The sequence below is a fragment of the Sphaerodactylus townsendi genome, linkage group LG02, assembly GCF_021028975.2.
Source record: "Sphaerodactylus townsendi isolate TG3544 linkage group LG02, MPM_Stown_v2.3, whole genome shotgun sequence".
NCBI lineage: Eukaryota > Metazoa > Chordata > Lepidosauria > Squamata > Sphaerodactylidae > Sphaerodactylus > Sphaerodactylus townsendi.
In genome coordinates this window covers 56255279-56276685 of record NC_059426.1, presented here as the reverse complement: position 1 = coordinate 56276685, position 21407 = coordinate 56255279, and the positions used below count along the sequence as shown (strand labels likewise).

General features: G+C 40.9%; 2 protein-coding genes across 4 annotated transcripts in view; both read right to left on the bottom strand.

Annotated features, from left to right (window-relative positions):
• SLC12A8 (solute carrier family 12 member 8) overlaps positions 1 to 384 on the bottom strand; it is a 79441-nt gene extending 79057 nt beyond the window's left edge. Inside the window, exon 1 of one of the 2 annotated variants that reach the window (XM_048483275.1) lies at positions 368 to 384. The gene's annotated coding sequence lies outside the window, so the exon portion shown is untranslated. Of the gene's footprint in view, positions 1 to 257; positions 335 to 367 lie in introns of those variants that run through there. The other variant, XM_048483274.1, reaches the window with a different exon arrangement.
• An 8498-nt stretch (positions 385 to 8882) lies between these two features.
• ZNF148 (zinc finger protein 148) overlaps positions 8883 to 21407 on the bottom strand; it is a 49255-nt gene continuing 36730 nt past the window's right edge. For both annotated transcript variants that reach the window (XM_048483689.1, XM_048483690.1), the window contains exons 6-7: positions 20555 to 20673; positions 8883 to 18019 (exon numbers count right to left, since the gene is read on the bottom strand). In XM_048483689.1, the coding sequence (XP_048339646.1) occupies positions 16418 to 18019; positions 20555 to 20673 (1721 nt within the window). In that variant the 3' untranslated portion in view covers positions 8883 to 16417. The remainder of the gene's footprint in view (positions 18020 to 20554; positions 20674 to 21407) is intronic.

Sequence of the window (21407 nt, the reverse complement as noted above, 5' to 3'; positions counted from 1 at the left end):
GCGTCTGCGGCAGCCAAGTCACGGGTTTGCAGACTGCGCCAGCAGAGTCCCAGCAGGAATCCATAGACACGTTAAAGACTGGAAAGCTCCTATATGCCCCTGTCGCCGAGTACCGACCCGGCCTGCTAGAAATTAGCTCGACACACAACCGTCGGAGCCACAGCGCCCCCAGCCCGCCACCTGCCGCTGGAGGAGGTTTCCTTCCGAGCCCCCCAGCCCAGCCCACGTAGCCCTGGATGACGATTCCTTCAGCTCACCCGGCTGCTCTTGCCCCAGGCTAGGCGAGAAAGAGGCGCACCTCCCCTTGAATGGGTCGCAGCATCCCCGACCCCAGGTTTCTGGTCAGTCACCCCTCCGCCGCGCTTACCTGCTGGGGCAGTCCAGCACCCGAGTGCCACGTGGGCCTGGCTGGGGGTGGCTCTTTACAGTCCAGGAAGGAGTACTTTATGTGTAAGGTGTTTGCAGAAGAGGGAGGAACACGACTGCCAGCAATTCGTTTACTGTCTGTGATTAGCAACCCTATAACGTGCTTTGCCATTATGGAATTCAGTTTGTGGCCAGGCTTTCTCATGCAGAGCTTTATAAAAGCTAGCAACTTTTTTAAAGCGAGGGACACTTGAATCTAATGTGCGGGCCGGGGGGGGGGGGGGCATGTCGCAGGGGATTGGATCCCATACTTGAAACTTTCAAGTCGCAAGAATTGACAGGTACTAAACAGAAGACAGAACAGCCCTGTCGTTGGTCCACAGCAAAAATAGTAGCCATGGAATGAAGACCTTTGGTTAAGACCAACTAAATAACACAAAACAGTGTGCAAGCTTTTGAGTTGTATGCCCTCCCTCTCTTCTTTGTTTTGAACACCCAGCCTAAAAGAGTTCTGGACAATCAAAAGCCTGGTTGACCTTAATCATAGCTGTTACAAACAAGTCTCTTCTGGCAATTTAAAGACAACAAAGCTTTAGTCTAGGATACATTTTCATGGATCATTATTAATTTATTAAGTACATTTTTATTCCACCCTTCCTCTGAAGATAGTTTCAGGCAGGTAAGCTTGTTGGTCTGCAAGGGCAAGACCAACACCAAGACCAATAAGATTTCCAGGATATAAGCTTTTGAAAGCCAAAACTCCCTTTGTCAGAGAATGATGAAAGGAAATTTTGAAGCCAGAAAGGGCATACCTGGAAATCTTATTAGTCTTTCAGGTGCAACTGGATGAGCTGGGAATGGCATTACATGATTCCACTTTCCCCATTTTATCCTCTTAACTCTGTGAGAGAAGAGGGAGTGACCCAAGCTCACCAGGTAGCTTCAAAGCAGAAGGGGGATTTGAACCTGAATCACCAGGTGTACTTCCTTTAGGATTATCAACCTCCAGGTGGGATCTTGGAGTCCACTTGGAATTTATTTAATTATTTAAAACATTTTTATGTCACTTTTCCACCCGATCAGGGTTCACAAAGCAGCAAAAATAAAACAATTAAAAAAACCTGAGCAAATAAAAATACAGTTAAAAGTATAAAATAACTAAATGAAAAACGCATAAACAACACTAGAAGGAGGGTCAGTAACCTCTACTGGGGGCATGCCAGATTAAACAAAAAATATTCACCTCTTGGGGAAAGACACTGATAGAGACAGACAAATCTCCTTAGGGAGGGGGATCCAAAGCTTTTGTGCCACAACCAAGAAGGCCCTTTCTCAGGTTGCAACCTGCTTCGTTTTAGATGGGGGCAGCAAAAGCAGGTCCTTTGAAAATGACTGAAGTGTACAGGTAGGTTGGTATGGGAGGAGGCGGTCCTAAAGATACATTGATCCCAGGCTGTACAGAGCTTTACAGCCCCTTGAATTGAGCCCAGAAGCAAATTGGGAGCCAGTGTAAATGGAAAAACACTGGAGTCTGTGTATATGGAGCCTATGACCTACTCCAGTCAATTCCAACTGATCTCTAGACTACCCAGTTCCAGTTTCCCTGTAGGAAATGGCAGCTTTGGATGGCAGGTGAATGGCATCACATCCCTGCTAAGCGCCTTCTCTTTCTATCTCCCATCCCAGGAAAAATTGATGCTGCCCCCCCCCCCTTACTTTACTTCAGCCACTTGGCTGAAAGCAGCCTGACTGAGCCACAGGCTTAACGAAGGTAAGTGCAGGGGGGGGGGGGCGCCCTGCCCCACTTACCTTAGTTCAGCTGGCTGCAAAGAACAGCTGGATGAAAAAGCAGCCCGGCTGGGCAGCCGCCCAGTCCCACAGCCTGGCCCTGCCAGGTTGTTCTGGGTCGTGGGGCATGGTGGGTGGGGTGGGGCCAGGCAGGGGTGCTCAGCAGTGGCCTCCACTGGGCAGCAGCTTCTGCCAGGCCTGGCGAGGCGAGTGGAGGTGATTTTCCGTGATGCCAACAGCACCCCCCTGCCCATGGTAGTTATGTGACTCCCACCACCAATTTTCAGTAATTTCTCAAGGTGGAATAGATCGTAGTCTTATGCTCTTAATCACTACTCCACACCAGATAGACCTAGCTTTGTCATATGTGTATAGTGGATTCCAAAAGATGATGCTTTAAGATTATAACATTGTGTATGTGCTAATACTCAGATAAATTAGAAAGATTCCTCCATGTTGCTAATTCACCATGGGTGAGAATGAGATCCAACAAATTTTTTGTGCTGGTGGAAGAGGTAGAACATCCTCTAAGGCTACCCAAAAGCCTATGCTGGGGATCATAGGACCTGCATGAACAAAAGCTATGTGTGAGCTATATAGTAAAGTGGGAATCGGGTGAAATTGAGTGAAAAAGTTTTCTGCATCTGACCCATCTCTTTTTTCCAATAACGGAAGCAAAATATTTGCTTGCATATTGTACAGCAAGGACTTTCAAGAAAATAAATGTAACAAACTATTCCTGAGTGTGTTTAATAAATAATTATGGACTGTTGAAAGAAATATGGGTTCAGTATCCTGCTTGTCAAGTTTGTTTTTTCAAACTAATTTATAGGTTGCTTGTTGTTTTTACATCCACACTGAGGGACTGTAGCTGTCCCACCAGTATGAACAAAATAGCAGCTTATGTAGTATCTTAAGTTATCCAAATTCTTTCCAGCTGCACTGGAATCTTTGCAAGGAGAAAAACATCCATGACCCTGAAGCAGCAAACCGGAATTTAGTGGGAAGCGGGAAAATGCTGTGCTTCTCTTTATGGCACGCGCAAAAAAAAGGCACAGTCAGGATTCATAAACAAACAACATATGGTCTACAGTCAGAACAGCAAGAATCTCCACTTTGGGAAAAGATAGGTTTTCAGTGGTTTGAAAATCCAAGGGTAGAATGCTAGAAAAAGCTTGATAACTGGATGGTAAAAAAATAAGACTGTCGTGTTTATTGTGGGTAAAAACAGACCTAACACACACAGACACACACACACACAGAGAGAGAGAGAGAGAGAGAGTATTGCTAGTTCATCACTGATCATTTTTGTCCTTTCTCCCATGCCTCAGAAAGGATGCCTTTGTTTAGTATAAAGCGCAGTGTGCACATTTGTTTGTCATTTTGTTTAAAATGAAGTAATTTTTCTTTTATTAAGTGAAAAATCTATGTTGAACATGGTAAAGAGGCATCCAAATCGGTTTCCAATACTCTAAAAATGTTATCAAAATAGTCAGGCTACTTCAGACTGTTTCTATTCTATTAGTCTAGTGCAGGGGTCGGCAACCTTTACCACCCAAAGAGCCATTTGGACCCATTTTCCACGGCCCTGAAGATCTACCGAGCTGGAGAGGCAGTTCCGCACGGAGCCGCCTCCAGTTCAGCCCCTCCACTCACCTTTCCTTCCAGCGCTGCTCTGTAGAGCCTGCCTGATGCTGCTGACTCTCACGCTGCAGGAGGCAGTGGCGCCTGGCAGGGAAACCCTCCTGCCTGCTCCGTGGCGCAGAGGGGGGATGGCGGCTGCTCTGGAGAGACATGCCCACACTACCCTCCGACCTCCAGGGATCAGAGGGCATCGTGGTCATGGCCCTTCAGAGCAGCGCTGGAAGGAGAGGTGAGTGGAGGGGACGTGAAAAGCGGCACCCTCACACATGGAGCCGCCTCCAGTTCAGCCCTTCCACTCACCTTTCCTTCCAGCGTATAAGGCTGAAAGAGCCACATGCAGCTCCAGAGCCACGGGTTGCAGACCTCTAGTCTAGTGGTCACTTTATTCCCTCTATTTAACTAGAAATATTGCAATACGCAGGGAACAGTTTCTTTGATACCTGCTCACAAGTCCATAGTTCCAAAGAGGGAAGGAATCCAAACTAATGATATATCTGTTCGCAATGATCTTGTAAATCCAACAGCCTAGATCCAGAGCTGCAAGTGGAGTTCTGTTTGTGCACAAGATCTTCCATGACTTCTTCACCCTGTTCACTGCCATCTGAAACTGAAAAGCTATTCTTAAAGGTCAAGGACAAAGGGCACAAACTGAATGGGTGGGGCCAAGGAAATAATTGGGAATTCCTCCCATGTATGAACAGAAGGGCTATTTTGAATCCATTGTTTTTTACGCTGTGATCTTCTGTGATTTTAGTGTCCTATGATAGTTTCAATAACTATTATCTTGCCATAATACTGGTACAACTTGCAATTTCTTCTCAAGACACTAGAATAATTTACTAAAATAATATTTTAGCCACTTATCTATATTACATTTAAGATAATAATTACATATAAGGAATTATAACTGGCTACTGCATTTAGATGCTTGCCTAAATTCCTTTTTAGACAGCAACATCTTCAGACCATCATCATGAAATAGTTCTATTTTTTAATTTAACATGTCCCACTATAATAAAAGGTATATCTATAAAGGCTGAAGACACTTCTAACCTCCAAAGGTAATCACTAGACTTTCATTTATTCCTTATCTTCTACAACTCTAAATTTTATACAAAGCCATTTTATATTTGAAACTGTTTGGAAGTTGCTAATGGTACAAAATGCTGCTTTCAAAACTTTAGTAGACAGACATCCCATGGAAATTTGGCAGTGTAAGTTGTATTGACTGCTCATTATTGACTGCTCATGAGCAGGAATACAAAGAGCCACCATGGGCCCCAATATCCCCCATGCAGACCCTACCTAATAATCATATGACAATGTCACATGACTTGCCTGACCCCATGGGCCCTTAGGGTAACCAGGGTTCCCACTTTTTGTCCACCTTCCAAGTTCCCTACTCTCTGCAGCCCTGCTTTTAAGAACAATCTATCATCCTAGCAATTAGCTACAAAGTTGAATGTATCAGCTTCAGTTCATTGTATTATGCTTGTCTTCTTCCAAAGGTACACTGCACACAACACCTTGAGTTGTGGTTCAGATTGCATCAGATTGCATCTTTCTGGGAGAAAGGGCATTAAAAGGTCCATTTCAGTAGTGGCATCAGAGTCTGCAATTCCCTTCCGAAGATGCACCAGAGTTAACAATACAATTTAAAACTCAACATATTAATAAAAATTAATATATGCACTCTGTTCTAAATCACACACACATACACACATATAAAAATCCAATGTGGTGTACCAGTTAACAGTGTTGAACTGGTATCTGGGAGACCCAGGTTCGAATTTCCACTCATGCCATAGAAACTTGCTGGATGGTCTTGGGCCAGTCATGGTCTCAGCCTAACCTATGTCACAGAGCTGTGAGGATAAAATGGAGGTGAAAACGGCATAAGCGGCTTTGGCTTTCCACCGGGGAGAAAGGCAGGGTAGACATGAGGTAAATAAATACACAAAGAGTGATTATTAGCTTAAGAATAAAGCCTGGAATTTTCTGCTACATGAGAAAGTTGTTCATTCTTGTAAAAAACTATTGGTAAATTATCACCAAAAAAATCTCTCTAGCAATCTTTAATTCATTAAAAAACAAGTTCTAGCCTCCACAAAGCGAGTTGAAGAGAGGCATGGCCAGGGGTGGATATAAATGAGTAATGGCTACCTCCCTCAGAGTACTGGACGCTACCCACAGATTACTGGAATGTCAGCAGTACCCTTGACCAAAATTAGTATATTTTTTAAATTTCCCCTTCCTTATGCTATATGAGAAAACTGTGGGAAAGAGAATTGCATTCAGGAGATGTCGGCGTAGGGCACCATTTCTCTAGCCATATTTTCTAACATTCTAGGACACTGTAAATATGTAGAAGTTCTGCTCCTCTGTTACCTCTGGACTCAAAATGCCACAAATCCCCTCCCTCCCCAGACTCTCTTTTACCCTCATAAGGGGTGAGGAGGCAGAGCTCGTGAAATGAGGGGGAATCCTCGGCACCCGGGCACCTACTTCCGTGCCTCTGCCTCGGAACGCCCCCGGAACACCCCCTCACCAGCCTGTGCTCAGTGCACCACCCCACACACCCCCAGCACTACATCACTAGTGAGAGGCCTTGATAGTTTAGAGCATCCTGGAATTAAGATAGGGTCTGGTGAAATGACTACCCTGCTCCAATGTAATACCCTTTTCTCTACAATGCTGTACTTGGGGTTCCAACAAGCAATTTTTTTCTATTTACCTTTTATTGTTTTTACTTTCCCAACTTACTTTCAACATTCTGCAGCCTTTCTTTCAACATTCCCACCCCACCCCCAGCCTTTGCCCCCCAAAAATAATCTGAGCCAGGAGATAAGTGCTTCAGTTTGTATCACAGGATTGCTTTGTATTACAAATATCAATGGTAGAGTTAGATGACTGATGTCATATTTAAAGAATCAAGGTTGGATTTTTGTGGATTAGAATCCACTTCTTCTAATGATAGGAGATAGAATCTTGTTTATTTTGGTTGTAACAGGCGAACATTAGTTTCTCTTCTACAATGTTTCTCACACTTAATGTTAATAAAAATTACATACATGAATAATAATTACTATTTATATTTATTTCTTAATATTTATATAAAAGGTTTGTTAACAAAATGTGCATGTAACAATAGAAGTGTGTGTAATATTTGTTCATGTCTTGTGGCTCTCAAACATCTGAAGTATATTCTGTCTGGCTCTCAAGGTTAAGCAAGTTTGGCCATCCCTGTTCTAATGGATAGCTATACAGTGCAGATCTTTGTACTTAAATAGTCTGGAATTGTTAGTCTCACTGAGAAAAACGTAAAACCATAATTCTAAAAAGAACAATATAAATAGTTTCTTAACGCATTCCTACATATTCACTCCATTCTTAATACAATCTCATGTTTACATGATGTCTGCATTCTTACCATTGTAACAAAATTGGACAAATTGCACAAAAGTTATCTTACTGGTGACTATATATGGTCACTACTTTGCCTTCACCTTCTATTAGTGGTTGGAGAACAGCTAACAGGGGACCATTCATGGAAAGTGGGGACTCATCTCTTTGTTCCAGCCACACCACTTTCATACATGTTACTGAGATGCACTATGGGCCACTCCCCACTCACCATAAGCCGCGGGGTCACCTCTTTAAAAGACACGAGGAGGATGGACGTTCCCCACGTCACCAGCGCCCACTGCGCAGCTGCCCTTAATTTGCCGCTCTCCCACCTCCTTGTTGCGCGGCAAATTAGCTCCTCTGAAAAGAGCAACATTTTCAAAAACCCCGCAGGTGCCGCAGGGGGGTGGGGAACCTCGGCTGTTTACGCGTGGCTGATTCGCTCTGACGCGCAGCTTCCGGCCAATCAGGAAACAGGAACCGTCATTTTGTTTAGGGAGGGTATTCCCGTCAGAAAGTGCTTGGAAATTGAGACGTGTGCACAACAAGACGTGCCAACATTGCTCTTTTTTGCTCTTTTTTTGCTCGAGCTCCACTGTTTTGCAGCTTGGCAAAGTGCTGCTGAGCACAGGGTTGTCGGCGGAGTAAACCGAAACCGATATTTACTTTCATTTTTCTGCCCAAGCAATTTGCAACAGGTAGTGACGTCAGCATGTGCAGACGTCTTAAAACAATGCGTTCAGCTTATCCAAACGAACTTTTCGGGTCAGCCAATCAAAATGGAGCCCTGCCTTCGGCTGGCTGCAACTCCCACGTGTAAATGATGCACATGTGTGCCAGCCAATCAGAACGTTCGATTGCCTCTTTGACTCTTGATGTGGAACCCCACGCTATTTCCTGAATGGAAAATGAGTGGGGAACAAATGTCTCCGTTGTCAAAAGCCACGGAGGCTTTTCTACGAGGGGTCGCTGTGGGGTTGCACTCAGACGAGGCAAGTGGGGAGTGGCCCTATATAACCAAGCAGTACAGTTCTCACCTGATATGGTCGAGCAAGATACGAGTCCACAAGCATCTCAAAGACAGTAAGATTTTCAGTATACAAGCTTTGAAAGTCAAAGCTTCTGAATCAGGACAGCGCTACCTTAAAATATAAGTGCAGATGAGCAGAAATGTGCACTGATCTGGAAACCAAGAATATTCTCCCACAGAACAGGAAGCAAAATAGTAGTAATCTGCTATGTCAATTTAATTTGGAGGGAAGCCAGTCTCTGAAAAATAGGAGGTATTTAATATGTTCCCACAATTTTCAGCCAAGGCCAGCAGGGATCCAAACAATGGCCAACATTGGGAAATCTTGGTCCTTCACAAACTTTGGCTATATCCACACACTTTTAGGCACTGTGATAGAGCAGTCATTCATATGTGGATTTTTTTCACAGAAAAGCCAATGCAGGCAGCTCAACAATAGAACAATATTCTATCATACATGGATATAACCATTGACTGCTGGTGGCAGGAAGGTCAGTGCAGTATCCCTTGGAACTAACAGTTGCCTTATTGAAAAGGTCAATTAATATTTTGAGAACCTCAGACCTAGATTACATGTAATTTCTCAGCATAATCTAATAAAAACCTATGCAACTTTTTAATATACATCTATACACAACCAACCACACAATTTTATCACGAAATTCCTGATTTCTCAGGAACTCAGCATCACCTAATTTATTTCAAATACAAAATAATTACACAAATTCATACTTTCCATGTTTATACAAAAGCATCTGTATTACTTATACACATTTTAAACTGATGAAATTGGTAATTCATTTCCTTAAATCAACACTCACAATAAAATGGACAGATCTGATGTTGCATGTTAAAATAATACTGTATAATAATTGAAATCAATCTGCCAGTATTACAGGGGATTTTATGAACTAAAAAGACAAACAAAGCATAACTGACTTCAGGGAAAACAGTACTAAATTAGAAAATGCATTCCAGCACATTCTTCTATATAGTACTCTTTCTCTGTCTTAAGTATTTTAATATTTGAGCGGACAACACATTAAATTGTGTATTTTTCCTCAAATGTATTAGATTTCTGGACTCATTTGCTGATCACACAGTATTTTAAAAGGAGCTCACTGGGTTTATTTGCATACCAAAGTCCTTTCCAGAAACTGTTAAAATATGACAAAACTACAGAGACAGAGAATTCAATATAATTAATTTCCAACAATAAAATTTTCCTCAACACTGTTGCAAAATTCCTTCTACTGAAATGCTTTGCTACAATAATAAAAAGCATACATTACATATAAAAAGATACCAGTGTACTAAAAGTGACAGAAGTGAACTAGCAAATCCTTCAAAGCACATATTATATAAATGACTAGCATTTAAAAACATTTGTCCTATAAAATTTAGGTCATATACATTTATAAACCAATGATCTTTCCCCATAACCCTAAAGCAATGATGACAGTTTTCAAATAACTCTGTTGCTCTGTACAGCCTGAAAGCCCAGTTCAAACTCAATTTATGTTTAATTTTGTCTTTTGATTGAACTGAATAAAGCTCATCTCTGCTGTGAGAATTCCTATGGCAAAAAATTATGTAAAAATAAACCTGTAACATGACTGTAATTGTAATGTGAATAATGACTGTAATGTGAATGTAATGTGAATCATGACTGTAATTGTAATGTGAATCATGAACAGAACCACTTTTTGTAGCATACAAATCTGATTTCTACTGAATCTATATCAAGACTTAACGGATTTCAAACTAAATTACAAAAAATAATCAATTGGTGCAGAAGACCCTATATTTCCTTCCGGGATATGGAATAATTCTTGCAGTCTTCCTTATCTCGCAGAAGTGCAGTCATGCCATTAGTTTCATAATGAATGTGTGCAGTGGTGGGATTCAGCAGGTTCGCACCACTTCGGCAGAACCGGTTGTTAAAATGGTACTTGTATGCAATCAGTTGTCAAATTATTTGAACCCCACCACCGGAACCGGTTGTTAAATTATTTGAATCCCACCACTGAATGTGTGGCTACACACACACGTCTGAAAGACTGCTTCCCCTGCCACTCAGATTGTGCCACGTAAACAACATTGTATACTACAACAGAAAAATGGCTGAATTTATTGATTGAAAATAATTAAGAATATTTGTTAACTTAAACAAAGCTACCATCCTCCCCAAACAATTTTTGGAACTATCTTTATGCTACTTGCAAAGTTAGCACTGTTAGGCATTATTGCTTACATACAGTACATCATATGCCTCCTGATATAAAGCAGTACTGTGTTCTGTTTATACACATTTACAAGGTTCTTTTTTCCTTTTTTTTAAACAAGCTGTAAAAACATTACATACTTTACAGACAATACAAATTCCCACATTGGTACTCAAGTCTAACAAATGGAATGCATAACATTAATAAAACGTCATAAAGGAAGACTGACAGTAAGTCCTTGATTGTCAAAACACATTTATATTTTATATATAAACTCTAACTGTGCAGAATCAGAGATTCAATCATAGGTACATCCTTATTTGATAACTCATATTTACAGAACAATATTGCATAAAAAAATAAAATAACGTTTACACAATTTTTACCTGTCCATCCACTGGGATAAAGAAAGCAAGAAACAAGTCTGAGAAAGGTCTGCTTGCTTCAGTTTGTGTTCACTACCAAAACATCTCTCTTTTTAAATTATTACTTGAAATAGGAAACAATGACTTTATATATGTATAGCAAAAGCAACTAGAAAATTTCCCTGAAACAAAGTCGTTTTAAAATAAGTAAAGTTAATTTTAACATGATGTTTTCCATTCATTGTAATACTTTCTCAGTATATGTTCTTTGCAAAAAGAGTATTTGAGTTTGCTACACACCTAACAAACATGCACTATCATAAAATGAACGCATTTCCAAAAGTTGTACGGCTTCTGTTGAGCAGAATTTCTAAAGGAAACATAAAGATGGTTTTTAATTTATTAACCATGTCAATTGGGGTAAGAAATTACACGAATTTTTACCAACTGAAATGTCCAGATCACAAGCACACCTGCCTTCTAAAGTTTTGAGCTCTACTGTATTAGCTATACCCCTGCAATGTGCAAAGGAACTTACATTTCTATCCAACGAAATTGTAGGCTGCAATTTTACAAGTACAAAGCGAGTTAATATTAAAATATTTATAAAAAGTGATCCTGGATCTATTCTGGATTTTCTTCAAATATTTATGCAACCTTATGTGGATGATGTCATATGTATCCATGTGGAGATTTTTTTTAGAGCCCAAAACCAAGAAAATGAAATCAATGAGCTACACTAAAATTTCATTATTTCCTACTTGTGACTTGAAAACCATTTTAACAAATTGCAAAATAAATAGGTTAACAAAATCAAATATTTGAGATTTCATTTGCAACTGTGGCTTAATTTGAATAAATGGTCTGTATTTGCTTAGTCATATTATCATGAGATTTCAACTACCGGTATATGGCTTTATACCATTGAAGGGAGAAAACATTCCTTTGTGGGTTTCACCAAGCATTCACATTATCAATCTGCAAACTTTCAGGCTTTCATTGTACTTTCTCTGAATTGTTTTCTTTCTGCAAAATACTGGCTACTTGTTATACTATGGAGTATATAATAATTTATGGTAATTTCAGGAGAGGCAGTAAGCAGTGATTCAAATGCAAAAGATCTTCTGAACTAAAACGTTTGTCAAAACTGTAGTGCACTGCAGTATGTGATGCTACTTTTCTCCCCAGATAAATTGTCCTTGATAATTGTTTACCCTGAATTATTAAGACCAAGAGAAGATATTGTGGCTCCTTCAGCTATAAGCTAAAAAGTAAATTCCTTCATTAACACATTAAAGTCATAATAAACGGGATAGAAAATTAGTGTTACTGACACTTAGATCCAAGGTACATGAAAAAATATGACTGGTCAAAGATTGGGAGGAAAAAAATTAAGTATATTAAACTGAACCTTAAAGGGTTAGCTGAGTGGCAGATGTACCAGTGCATTTACAATAAAGCTGAAGACCTAGATCCCCTAAATAATCATTACTCTACCAAAATATGATAGTATTTTTATTAGTGCTGTCTCCTAACGTGCACAAAATAAATCTGTAAAGTAATCAACAAGGATAAAAACGTGACTTCATAAGTTTGCTTTTGATTAAGAAGCAATTTCGGAGGAGGTTCTCCTAAGGTTTTTCAACAACAAAAAGTCACAGGGTCAGCATCTACGGAGGCCTGGCATATTCTACATATATTACAGGGCTTCTTGATCCCCATTCCACCCAAAATTACATGCCCCCAATAAGCCCCTCCAGAAATTTAAGATCCTTCTGGACAAACCTGCAGCAAAAGAGAATGCTGTCATAAGATGAAATCCAGACAGGCTTGTGCGGCCTGCTTGGAAGTACTTGGAAGTACAGGGTTTTGTTGATTCTAGCCAGCTCCTTCCACTGCTTCCTATAAACTTCCCATGTTTTCTCACCATAACCTTTATACTCAACTCAATACACTGATTTTGATCCACAGGCATGCTCTTGTTTCATTCATGCACACATTACTTGTTCAGCAGTTTCACTAAATTTACACAGTGTTAATGCATATTTCTCCTTCCTTGATAAGGAACTGATTCTGCAATATGTTAGGGATCAGATGCCAATTTTGCTACTTCTTTGGAGCAATGTTAACATTAAAAAAATACAGAAGAGTACCAGAACACTGTGCTAAAGACACAACATTTCAATCAAAGTGTGGGGCAGGCAGAGGCGTACCTTAAAAAATGGCGCCCAGGCCAAGACCTTAAATGACGCCTCCTGGCATGGGGGCGGAGGAGGCCCTCAGCTGCACCCACTCCCACTCCCCAATTCTCCCCTGCTCCCCCTAAAATGGCGCCCCCTTGGTCCAAGAGGGAAGAATGGTGGGCAACGCGGCAAGGCAAAGAAATTCAAAGAAGGAGGCCCAGGTTTGGGGCTGCAGTTGCCGCTCGCAGTCAACAGGTTGCACTGTTCCCCCTCAGCATCCCTCAATGTACGCCCCCGCCGGCTCCTTCCCTGGACACACACTCTGCTAAGCCACGAGTGGCCAAGTGCACACCGCACTGCTGCCCATCCTCTGTGCTATCAGTTTTCTTTCCATGTCTGGGGGGAGGGGGCAGCTGTTTGCGCTGCTGTCCTCCATTTTGTGGCTGGGCCTGCTGGGGCAAGTTGCGGACCAGAGCCCTGACAGAGCAGCTAGATGGCGGAAGGGAGAGCCAGGAGGGAAATGGGGAGGAGCGGGATGCTTGGAGGGGCTGGGGAAGGAGGGGAACAGAGGGCGGTCAAGCATTAATTGACTGCCAGTTGCTGCTGCCTTCTAGTGAAGTGGGGGGATTTTGCGCCCCTCCCCCCACGTGACTAGAAGGCCTGCGCCCAGGGACATGAGACCCCACATGTCTTTTTGGCAGGTACGCGTCTGGGGGCACGAGACAAATTAAAAACAGAAAAGTTTGGAAGCAATGATGCTGTTGTTTTCATTTTTCATGTCTAAGTAAATTAGTAAAAGCTTTGTTGTCTTGATACTACAGATGTGTTCACTTACTTTGCTATGACTCAAATCTCCAGGCCATTTGCAATAAGCCATAAGATAAAATTCCAATTTGCTACAAAGGCAGGCTGTTTCACTAGCAGAAATTAAAATGCATTTGGTGAGCTATGGAGCCATACAGAAGTTAGTCAAGGCAACTTCTTTGGTTACTCAAGAAGTTAAATTTGAATTTAATGTATGGATATATGAGCCATAAATACATTTAATATGGACCCAACATTCAGTGAAAGATCAAGGGGGGAAAAACAGAACCAGATTTCTAATTAGTTAAAAAAGATTTCTCTGGGCATTACAAGGATATCTTTGCTACAACTGAATTCTCACGCTACCTTTTGGCTGCATAAGTCCAAGGCCCAGGCAACTGGCATAACACTGGCAAAGGCTGAGAGGAAGCCGAATAAAGTTGGAGCCTCCCCTGGACACACACACACCCCAGCCTGCCACCACACTATGCCGGCGTCAAATCTGCCGGCGCACCACTCCCACGACTGGATTCGGCTCCCCCCTTTGGATGGGGCCATAAGTTGTTTGAGAAATGGTGGGAATATATAATGTTCTAAAACAATTTGAGCAACCTTCCTCATCGATATGCTTAGCAACTTTTACGAAACAATTTACCTATCAATCTGTCACTCAGCCTTTAGGTGAAACAATGGCCTACATTTCCTCAAAGCATCCCATTAATGAATGTACAATTGACTGAAAATAAAGTTTCAATTTTAAAAATCGTTAAATCATCTTAACATTTATGTTAAGTCAAACCACACCATTTTAAAACTGTATATGGAACTAACTGTTGCACCACACTGTCTAACTCAAGACAAACTACTATTAAAACATTTTCATGGGAGAAGGATAAAGCTTACATTTATTTATGTGTGAAATGCAATAAAAGTTTGACCATTCATCTTTGGGTCAATGTCATTACTCACCAGCTACGGTTGGCAAAATGCAACAAAGCAGTTTATAAAGGTAATACACAGTGAGAATATTTACTTCCTCCGCTTTCGGGGATAATTTATCATAAAATGAAAGCAAATTGAATTGCCAAAATTTTCAAAGAGAAAATACACTTGTTGTGGTAAAGGCATTCCATTTTATTTTTAGTTTATAAAATCTTTTGTTGTTATAAGAGGTCAAAATGATGCAGCCACATCAAACCTAAAAGTCTAAAATAGTTTTATTTTATTTTTTGAAAAAGCAGAAAAATATTGAAAAATATTGAAAATAATCTAAGTGCTCTAATGTTAATTATTGCAGATTTGTAGGATGATGTACAATTAAACTTTTAAATCATGGAGTTCACCATTCATATAAGCATTATGAAACTGGGAATGTAGTCTACAAAGCATTTTAACTAAAGCCTAACAATCTTGATACCTGCCAGGTAGGGGAAAAGTCACAAAAGTTATGTTCACATACAAAGGAATTTGCAATACTTCAAGAAGGAAGTATTAATAGAATGTATTTTATCTTTCAGTATTATTAATTAAATCTGACATTTAAATAGGGGAGTGGAGTCTAGCAAGCATCGTTACCTTTCTCAAAGTATAGTCAAAGGAAATGCAAAGAAAACAACAAAAGGAATCTTGTGTGAAATACTTCTAAGAGAGGTGAGAGAATGTTATTTGTTTCCCAGAATGCACTGTATTTGTCTAGCCACCGTTTTTCTGACATTTACAGTCCAATCCAGAGCCCTTGGTGGCTGGGGCTAGCGCCACTGTGGTGCCACTTTGCCACCTCTAGAGGGCTTTTTGGCTGTGTGGGGAGGCAAAATACAAAAACCCGTCCATGCTGCCAAGAAGCCTTCTGGAGATGGCCTTGGGCCGCCATGTATCCAGAGGCAAACCCAGGGTGGAAATAGACGAATGTTGGCTCCACCCCCAGTCACACCCCTGCAACATCCCCACTATATCGATGGGGCTGGTGGCGGCACAGGGACACTGACATGGCCCTCTGCACCACTGTAGACTGCCGTGGCTGTCTACCAGCAGATTTGCCCCTGCAAGCTAAGTGCCCTGAGGAGGGCATTTTTGCTGGCATAAGGCCCCAACGCCTCCAAGATTCATTTCAGGCCCCCCCACCCACCCATGCTGGATTGGGCTGTGAAACTCTTAAGTTTATTTTGTCTATACAGTTTATGTATATTCCCTGATGAATGAAGTGCAATGGCTAGATTAACTAGGAAATTCCAACATGAATAATCTCATAATTATCATTCTCCCAAAAATATTCAATGATGCCAAACTAGGAAATGATTATAGGAAAGAAATCTTATGTGGTTTCTGTTGTTGTTTTTGGTTTGTTTTGTCTTGTGTTGAATCTCAATGTAGCAAGTTCCTGATCTCCAACAAGCAAATAACCACCAGCCTTTTCAATGGATGCCCACATATAAGGCAATTTTAAAAGAATGGTGACTAACCCCCCACCCCAATACAATTTCCAATACTTGCTGTACCAGCTCACTTTTTATTATAACACAAGGCCTTAAATATTTATAGGATTCTGTAGAACACGCTGATTTCTGACAGACCTGTGCTAAAGTGCCAAACTTATTTCTACAGATTATTTTAGCCAAATGTCTGGCCTGTTGTGGCATCTGGTGAAGAGTTCATCCCAGCTCGAGCATCATTTACATTCACCAAGGGGAATTCTGGGAATTCAGCACTTGTCCCTGGTCCCCGCAGGTTCACTTGTCCATTAGAAGTGTTAAACTGAGATGATATTCCAGCTCTTGTTCCATGGTACTGAGCTCTGAATGGTTGCTCAAAGGAACCTATCTGATAAACTTGATGAACAGGCTGGGCCTCTGCTTTCTTCTGAGAAGTCACCTGATCCAAGAAGTCCTGGGTAGAGGAAGAAGAAGAATGATTTTGCTCATCACCTGAAAAGGTAAAAGAGTGCTGGGAATCACCAACCATAAGTCCAAAATGAGATTTGTCTGGAGTTGTTCTTAATGGAGAGTTCATTCCTGACCGAAAACTGTTGGCAGGTATAGAATAGACCTGTTTGTCTATAGAGGAGAATGATGGTTGCCCTGTAAGAGTCTGGTTGTCACTCACAAAATTAAGGCTAGGGTTGTTCAAATAGGCATCGTTTTGGCTAGTTCTCTCCAAAGCTTGCTGAAGAAACTTGGAATATTCTTGTAACATACTGGCTTTATCGGATGAGGAAGCTTGGGAGCTTGATGCAACGTTCTCAGCTTGTGTGACTTCTGACACTTCAGAAGAATTAATGGATATACTGGAGGTCACTTCAGCATCAGCCACGTTGAAAGCTATTTCATGCTGGCCATTTGCTTTATGGGAATAATGATCTAACAGCGTTTGAAGTACCTCATCTGGAATGACATTTTTGTCATGGTTACTTTTAATCTCCACATTCAAACCTGCTGTATCTAATATGGATGCTGGGCTGCCTTCATCTATTACACTTGCGACCGCAGCCTGTGTGACTGAAGGCTGAGAGGCTATAGTGCCAACATTCAAGGCATACTCTCTGCTGTTACTATTAGCTGCTTGGAGATATCGCCTTTTCTTTAAAAACTGCATTGCATCGTCATAGTTTGTGCTGCTGTGTACAGGTTTACTAGGGCCTTCCTGTAAAGTATCAACTTGGTCTATGTCAGCATTACCTTCAGAATCCAACAGGCTTTGTTTATCCACAAGATCAAAAGAATACTTTGAAACCTTGCTGTCTTCATAAGAGGTTAACGATGAAATGTTCTGACTTTGCTCTACTGGCTGTTTTAAATTTCTCTTACTGTTAACTTTTTTGAGCACCAATTTAGGTGGATGGATTTCACCAGAATTCGCTTCTTGCAAGTGTCCTCCACTGACAGAAGAATGTGGTAGCTCAACTGCATATTCAGCTACCATATACTCATCCTTTATCTTAGCACTGGCAGCATACAAAGGCAAGAAGTCATTCTTATCTTTCTTGTGCTCAGATTTATCTGTCCCACTTTCTTTGTCCAGCCCTAAAGACTTTGATTTCTCCATTTTTTGCCTTTTCTTCTTTGGCAAAGAGCTGTCTTTCAGAGGCATAGGGAAGCCTTGATCTTCATCAGGTGTCAAAAAGCCAACTTTGGTGGCACTTCTGTTGGGTTTCTTATCACGGTTTTCATGGCACATACGTTTATGTTTCAATACACGGTCAGTCCTTGAAAAGAACTGCAGAGGATATTTTTGAATTAGAAAAAATCAGCAGCTTATTCACATGTTACATGTTGACATGCTGAAGTTCTCATTAGCAATTTTCCTACATAGTAACATAAATACCGTGTTTTCACATAGGACCAGAGGTAGTAAATCCATAATGTGGAGCAGGGTATAAACAGAGGATAAGCTTGAAAAGCAGCTCCTCACAATTTTTTGGGGGGTGGGGGGAGAGGTGAAAACACACAGGGGCAAGAATAAGGCACTTTTCAGCATTGCGGGGGAGACAAAACCATTTATGAGGGGAGAGAAAAAACATGTGTGTGGGGGGGAACAACTGTTTGTAACTTTTAAAAGGAAAAGTGAAAAGATATAGGAAAGGAAGCATGAAAAAAACCAATGCGAATCTCAATGAAAAAACTGGTTTCTGCCATGTGTTTCACATTTAAGGCTATACAGGATGTGGGGGTGTTCACTTCTGTAAACTATAGATTCACTGTTTTAGAGCCCAGAACAGGCAATAGGTAACTACTACAACTGGGGGGGGGGGGAGGACCGTGATGGGGGGTACCATGTTAAAGTTGGAGGAGAAAAACCTGATCAAACTGTTTAGGCAGGGAAATAGAGAAAGTCACCAGAGGATAGTGTGGCAAGAAGTAAAGCTGGCTAAGTGGTTATAGAATTGCTACTGAGGTTTGATAGTGGGATAGTGGGACAGATGGAACATAAGGTGGGGAAGTCATCACGTATCATTTGGGTTACTTGTAAACAAAAGTTTTGAAATAATAAAAGAAATGACAATTTCTGATGTCAATGAACATGATTCAATGCATTTTTATGCAGCCAATTTTTATTTACTTCATTTATACTCCACTGTGGAGTATAAATGAAGTAAATAAACAATAAATACAGCTGAAGATGGGAACTAAATAAAAGGTAAATTGGAAAATAGCTGAAAATGAAAGAATGAGGGAGCAAAAGGGAAACGGAAAGGAATATGGAGGTTGCTAGAAGGAGGGAAAGAGGAAATAGTGTAGGGAGAGGGATACAGGGGAAAGTGAGATGCCACCCTACAAAATCTGTTGAGGCTCCCTATCATGCAAATAGGCCTGGCCCAGTGATATGCACTACACAACTGGGCCAGCTGGTGGAAGAAGAGAGGGAAAGCTTAATACAGAGGACAAACAAAGGAAGGGTGGGTGGGAAAGAGCTAAGGTTGCCAACCCCAGATTAGGAAATTCCTAGAAATTTCCTGGAGCCTGGAGAGAGATGGGTTTGAGGAGGGGAGGGAACTCAGAAGAGCATAGTGCCATAAACTCCATCCTCTAAAGCAGCCATTTCCTCCATGGGATCTAAGGTTGCCCGTGGACTCTATGGCATTATTCCTTGCTGAGGTTGCTTCCCTACCCAAACATTGCCCCTCCCAAGTCTCCACCCCCAAATCTCCAGGAATTTCCTAACATGGAGCTGGCAACTCTAAGGAACTGGCATCTACAGCTGGGAGATCAGTTCTGATTCCAGGAGATCTCCAAGTCTCACCTGGAGGTTGGCAACTCTAGAAGGCCTGAAAAGGGGAGAGGCTATGGGGGCTTTCAGGAAGGAGAAAGAGGAGATAGTGAGGGAGGGGAAAATGAGATACCCCACATGAGTCCTTGAGCGTTCCTGCTTGTTTGATAACTATTTCTTTTTCAATAAACACTAGGAAATCAAAATTAGAGACATGGGTCATCAAACTTGGTGGAAGGGGAGTTCAGTAAATGAGGAAAGAACCCTCTTCAGACCCCTAGGGAATTATTTGCACTCCTGATTATGATGACTTCACCGTCAAAAGATGTGGAAATCAGATCTCAAAATCAAGCAATTTCTATTGACACCTAACCCTTTAAGTCAATATTGGTAGGTCAATGGCAAACTACCCTACAAAGAGGCTTGCCTATAAAATCACTGCTCACAGTGGTACCCCAGGGTCGAACACAACTGAAGGGGAAACTTTTACTTTTTTTATATCTGGTACTAAACTGGTTGTTTTCTGTGTGAATGTTTGAAACAACTAAACCAGGCTACCATCAGACAACACAAAGATTCCTAAGTAGTTAGAAAACTAACATGACTTTGTAAATTAACCAGAAGCAGACAACATATGAGAATATTTCAGGGGGTAAAGAATGGTGACAGCAGTTAAAAGTCAGTTAAACTGGAGGAGCGATAAACAGAATGGTGGAGAAATTAGCCTGTTTAAGCCCCAAAAAGCTTATCTGTCCTGGAGAAAGGCACACTGAGGTGCGATTGTGTGGAGGGTAAATTCCCAAACTGTTTACTTCTTGACACACAAATGCCTCATGGACCCAACCTTATACCAATGAATCACAATTTTCAGATTTAAGACCAACTTTTTTTAGAAAAATCCTCAACAAAATGAGTCACTTTTAGAAGACAAGCATTTAATATTAATCAACTCAATGTACTGTAAAGCTTAATATGTCTAAAATATTCATTTGAGGCACTTGGAATCATATTTGAGAAATATTTTAACTCTTTCCCTTTAATTACCTGCAAGCAATATTCGCACTGGTAAGGCTTCTCTCCACTATGAGTTCTCTTGTGCCTTTCCATGTGGTACTTCTGTATGAATCTCATGCCACATTCGTCACATCGAAATGGTTTTTCACCTGGAACAAAAATTAACAAGACAACATATTGTTTAAATAACATGAAAAAGCCCAACAGCATACAGATCACCATAATGTTTATATTAGTAACTCTTATAGTAAAAAAAAAAAAACCTTACAAAAGGAGGCTCAGATCTACAAGCAAGAAAACAAGCTATGAATCTGTTCTCAAGACCAGTACGGTTCATCATCCCAAAAGAATCATACATACAGGCAGTGGTGGGATTCAGCAGGTTCGCACCACTTCGACAAAACTGGTTGTTAAAATGGTGCTTATAAACAACCAGTTGTTAAATTATTTGAATCCCACCACTGCATACAGGTGGATAAGAGGAAGAAATCAAATAAGAAACAGAAGACAAATGACAACATAAAAAACAGAAGTGCGTAATATTCACAGTGGGAGGGGGAGTGGAATAATTTCCATTTAAACATTAAAGAGCAATCAGTGCTGTTTCTAAAGTGGGAAAGATAGCATTTAAGTTTATCTACTATATTATAATTCTCATGCTTTAATCTTCAGGTTTTATATGCAATTCACAGTTAAACAAAGCCAAGCTATGTAATAAAAATACCAACAAACAGCAGCAGCAAAACCTTTATTAGGCATTAAGTAGAATAAGTACAAAATGATTTTAAAATCCACTGCTTTGGAAAAAAGAGAGAGAACAGACATGAAGTAAAAATTGGTGTCACTAAGGTGACGAGTCACGGATCTTAAGCACTTGCAATAA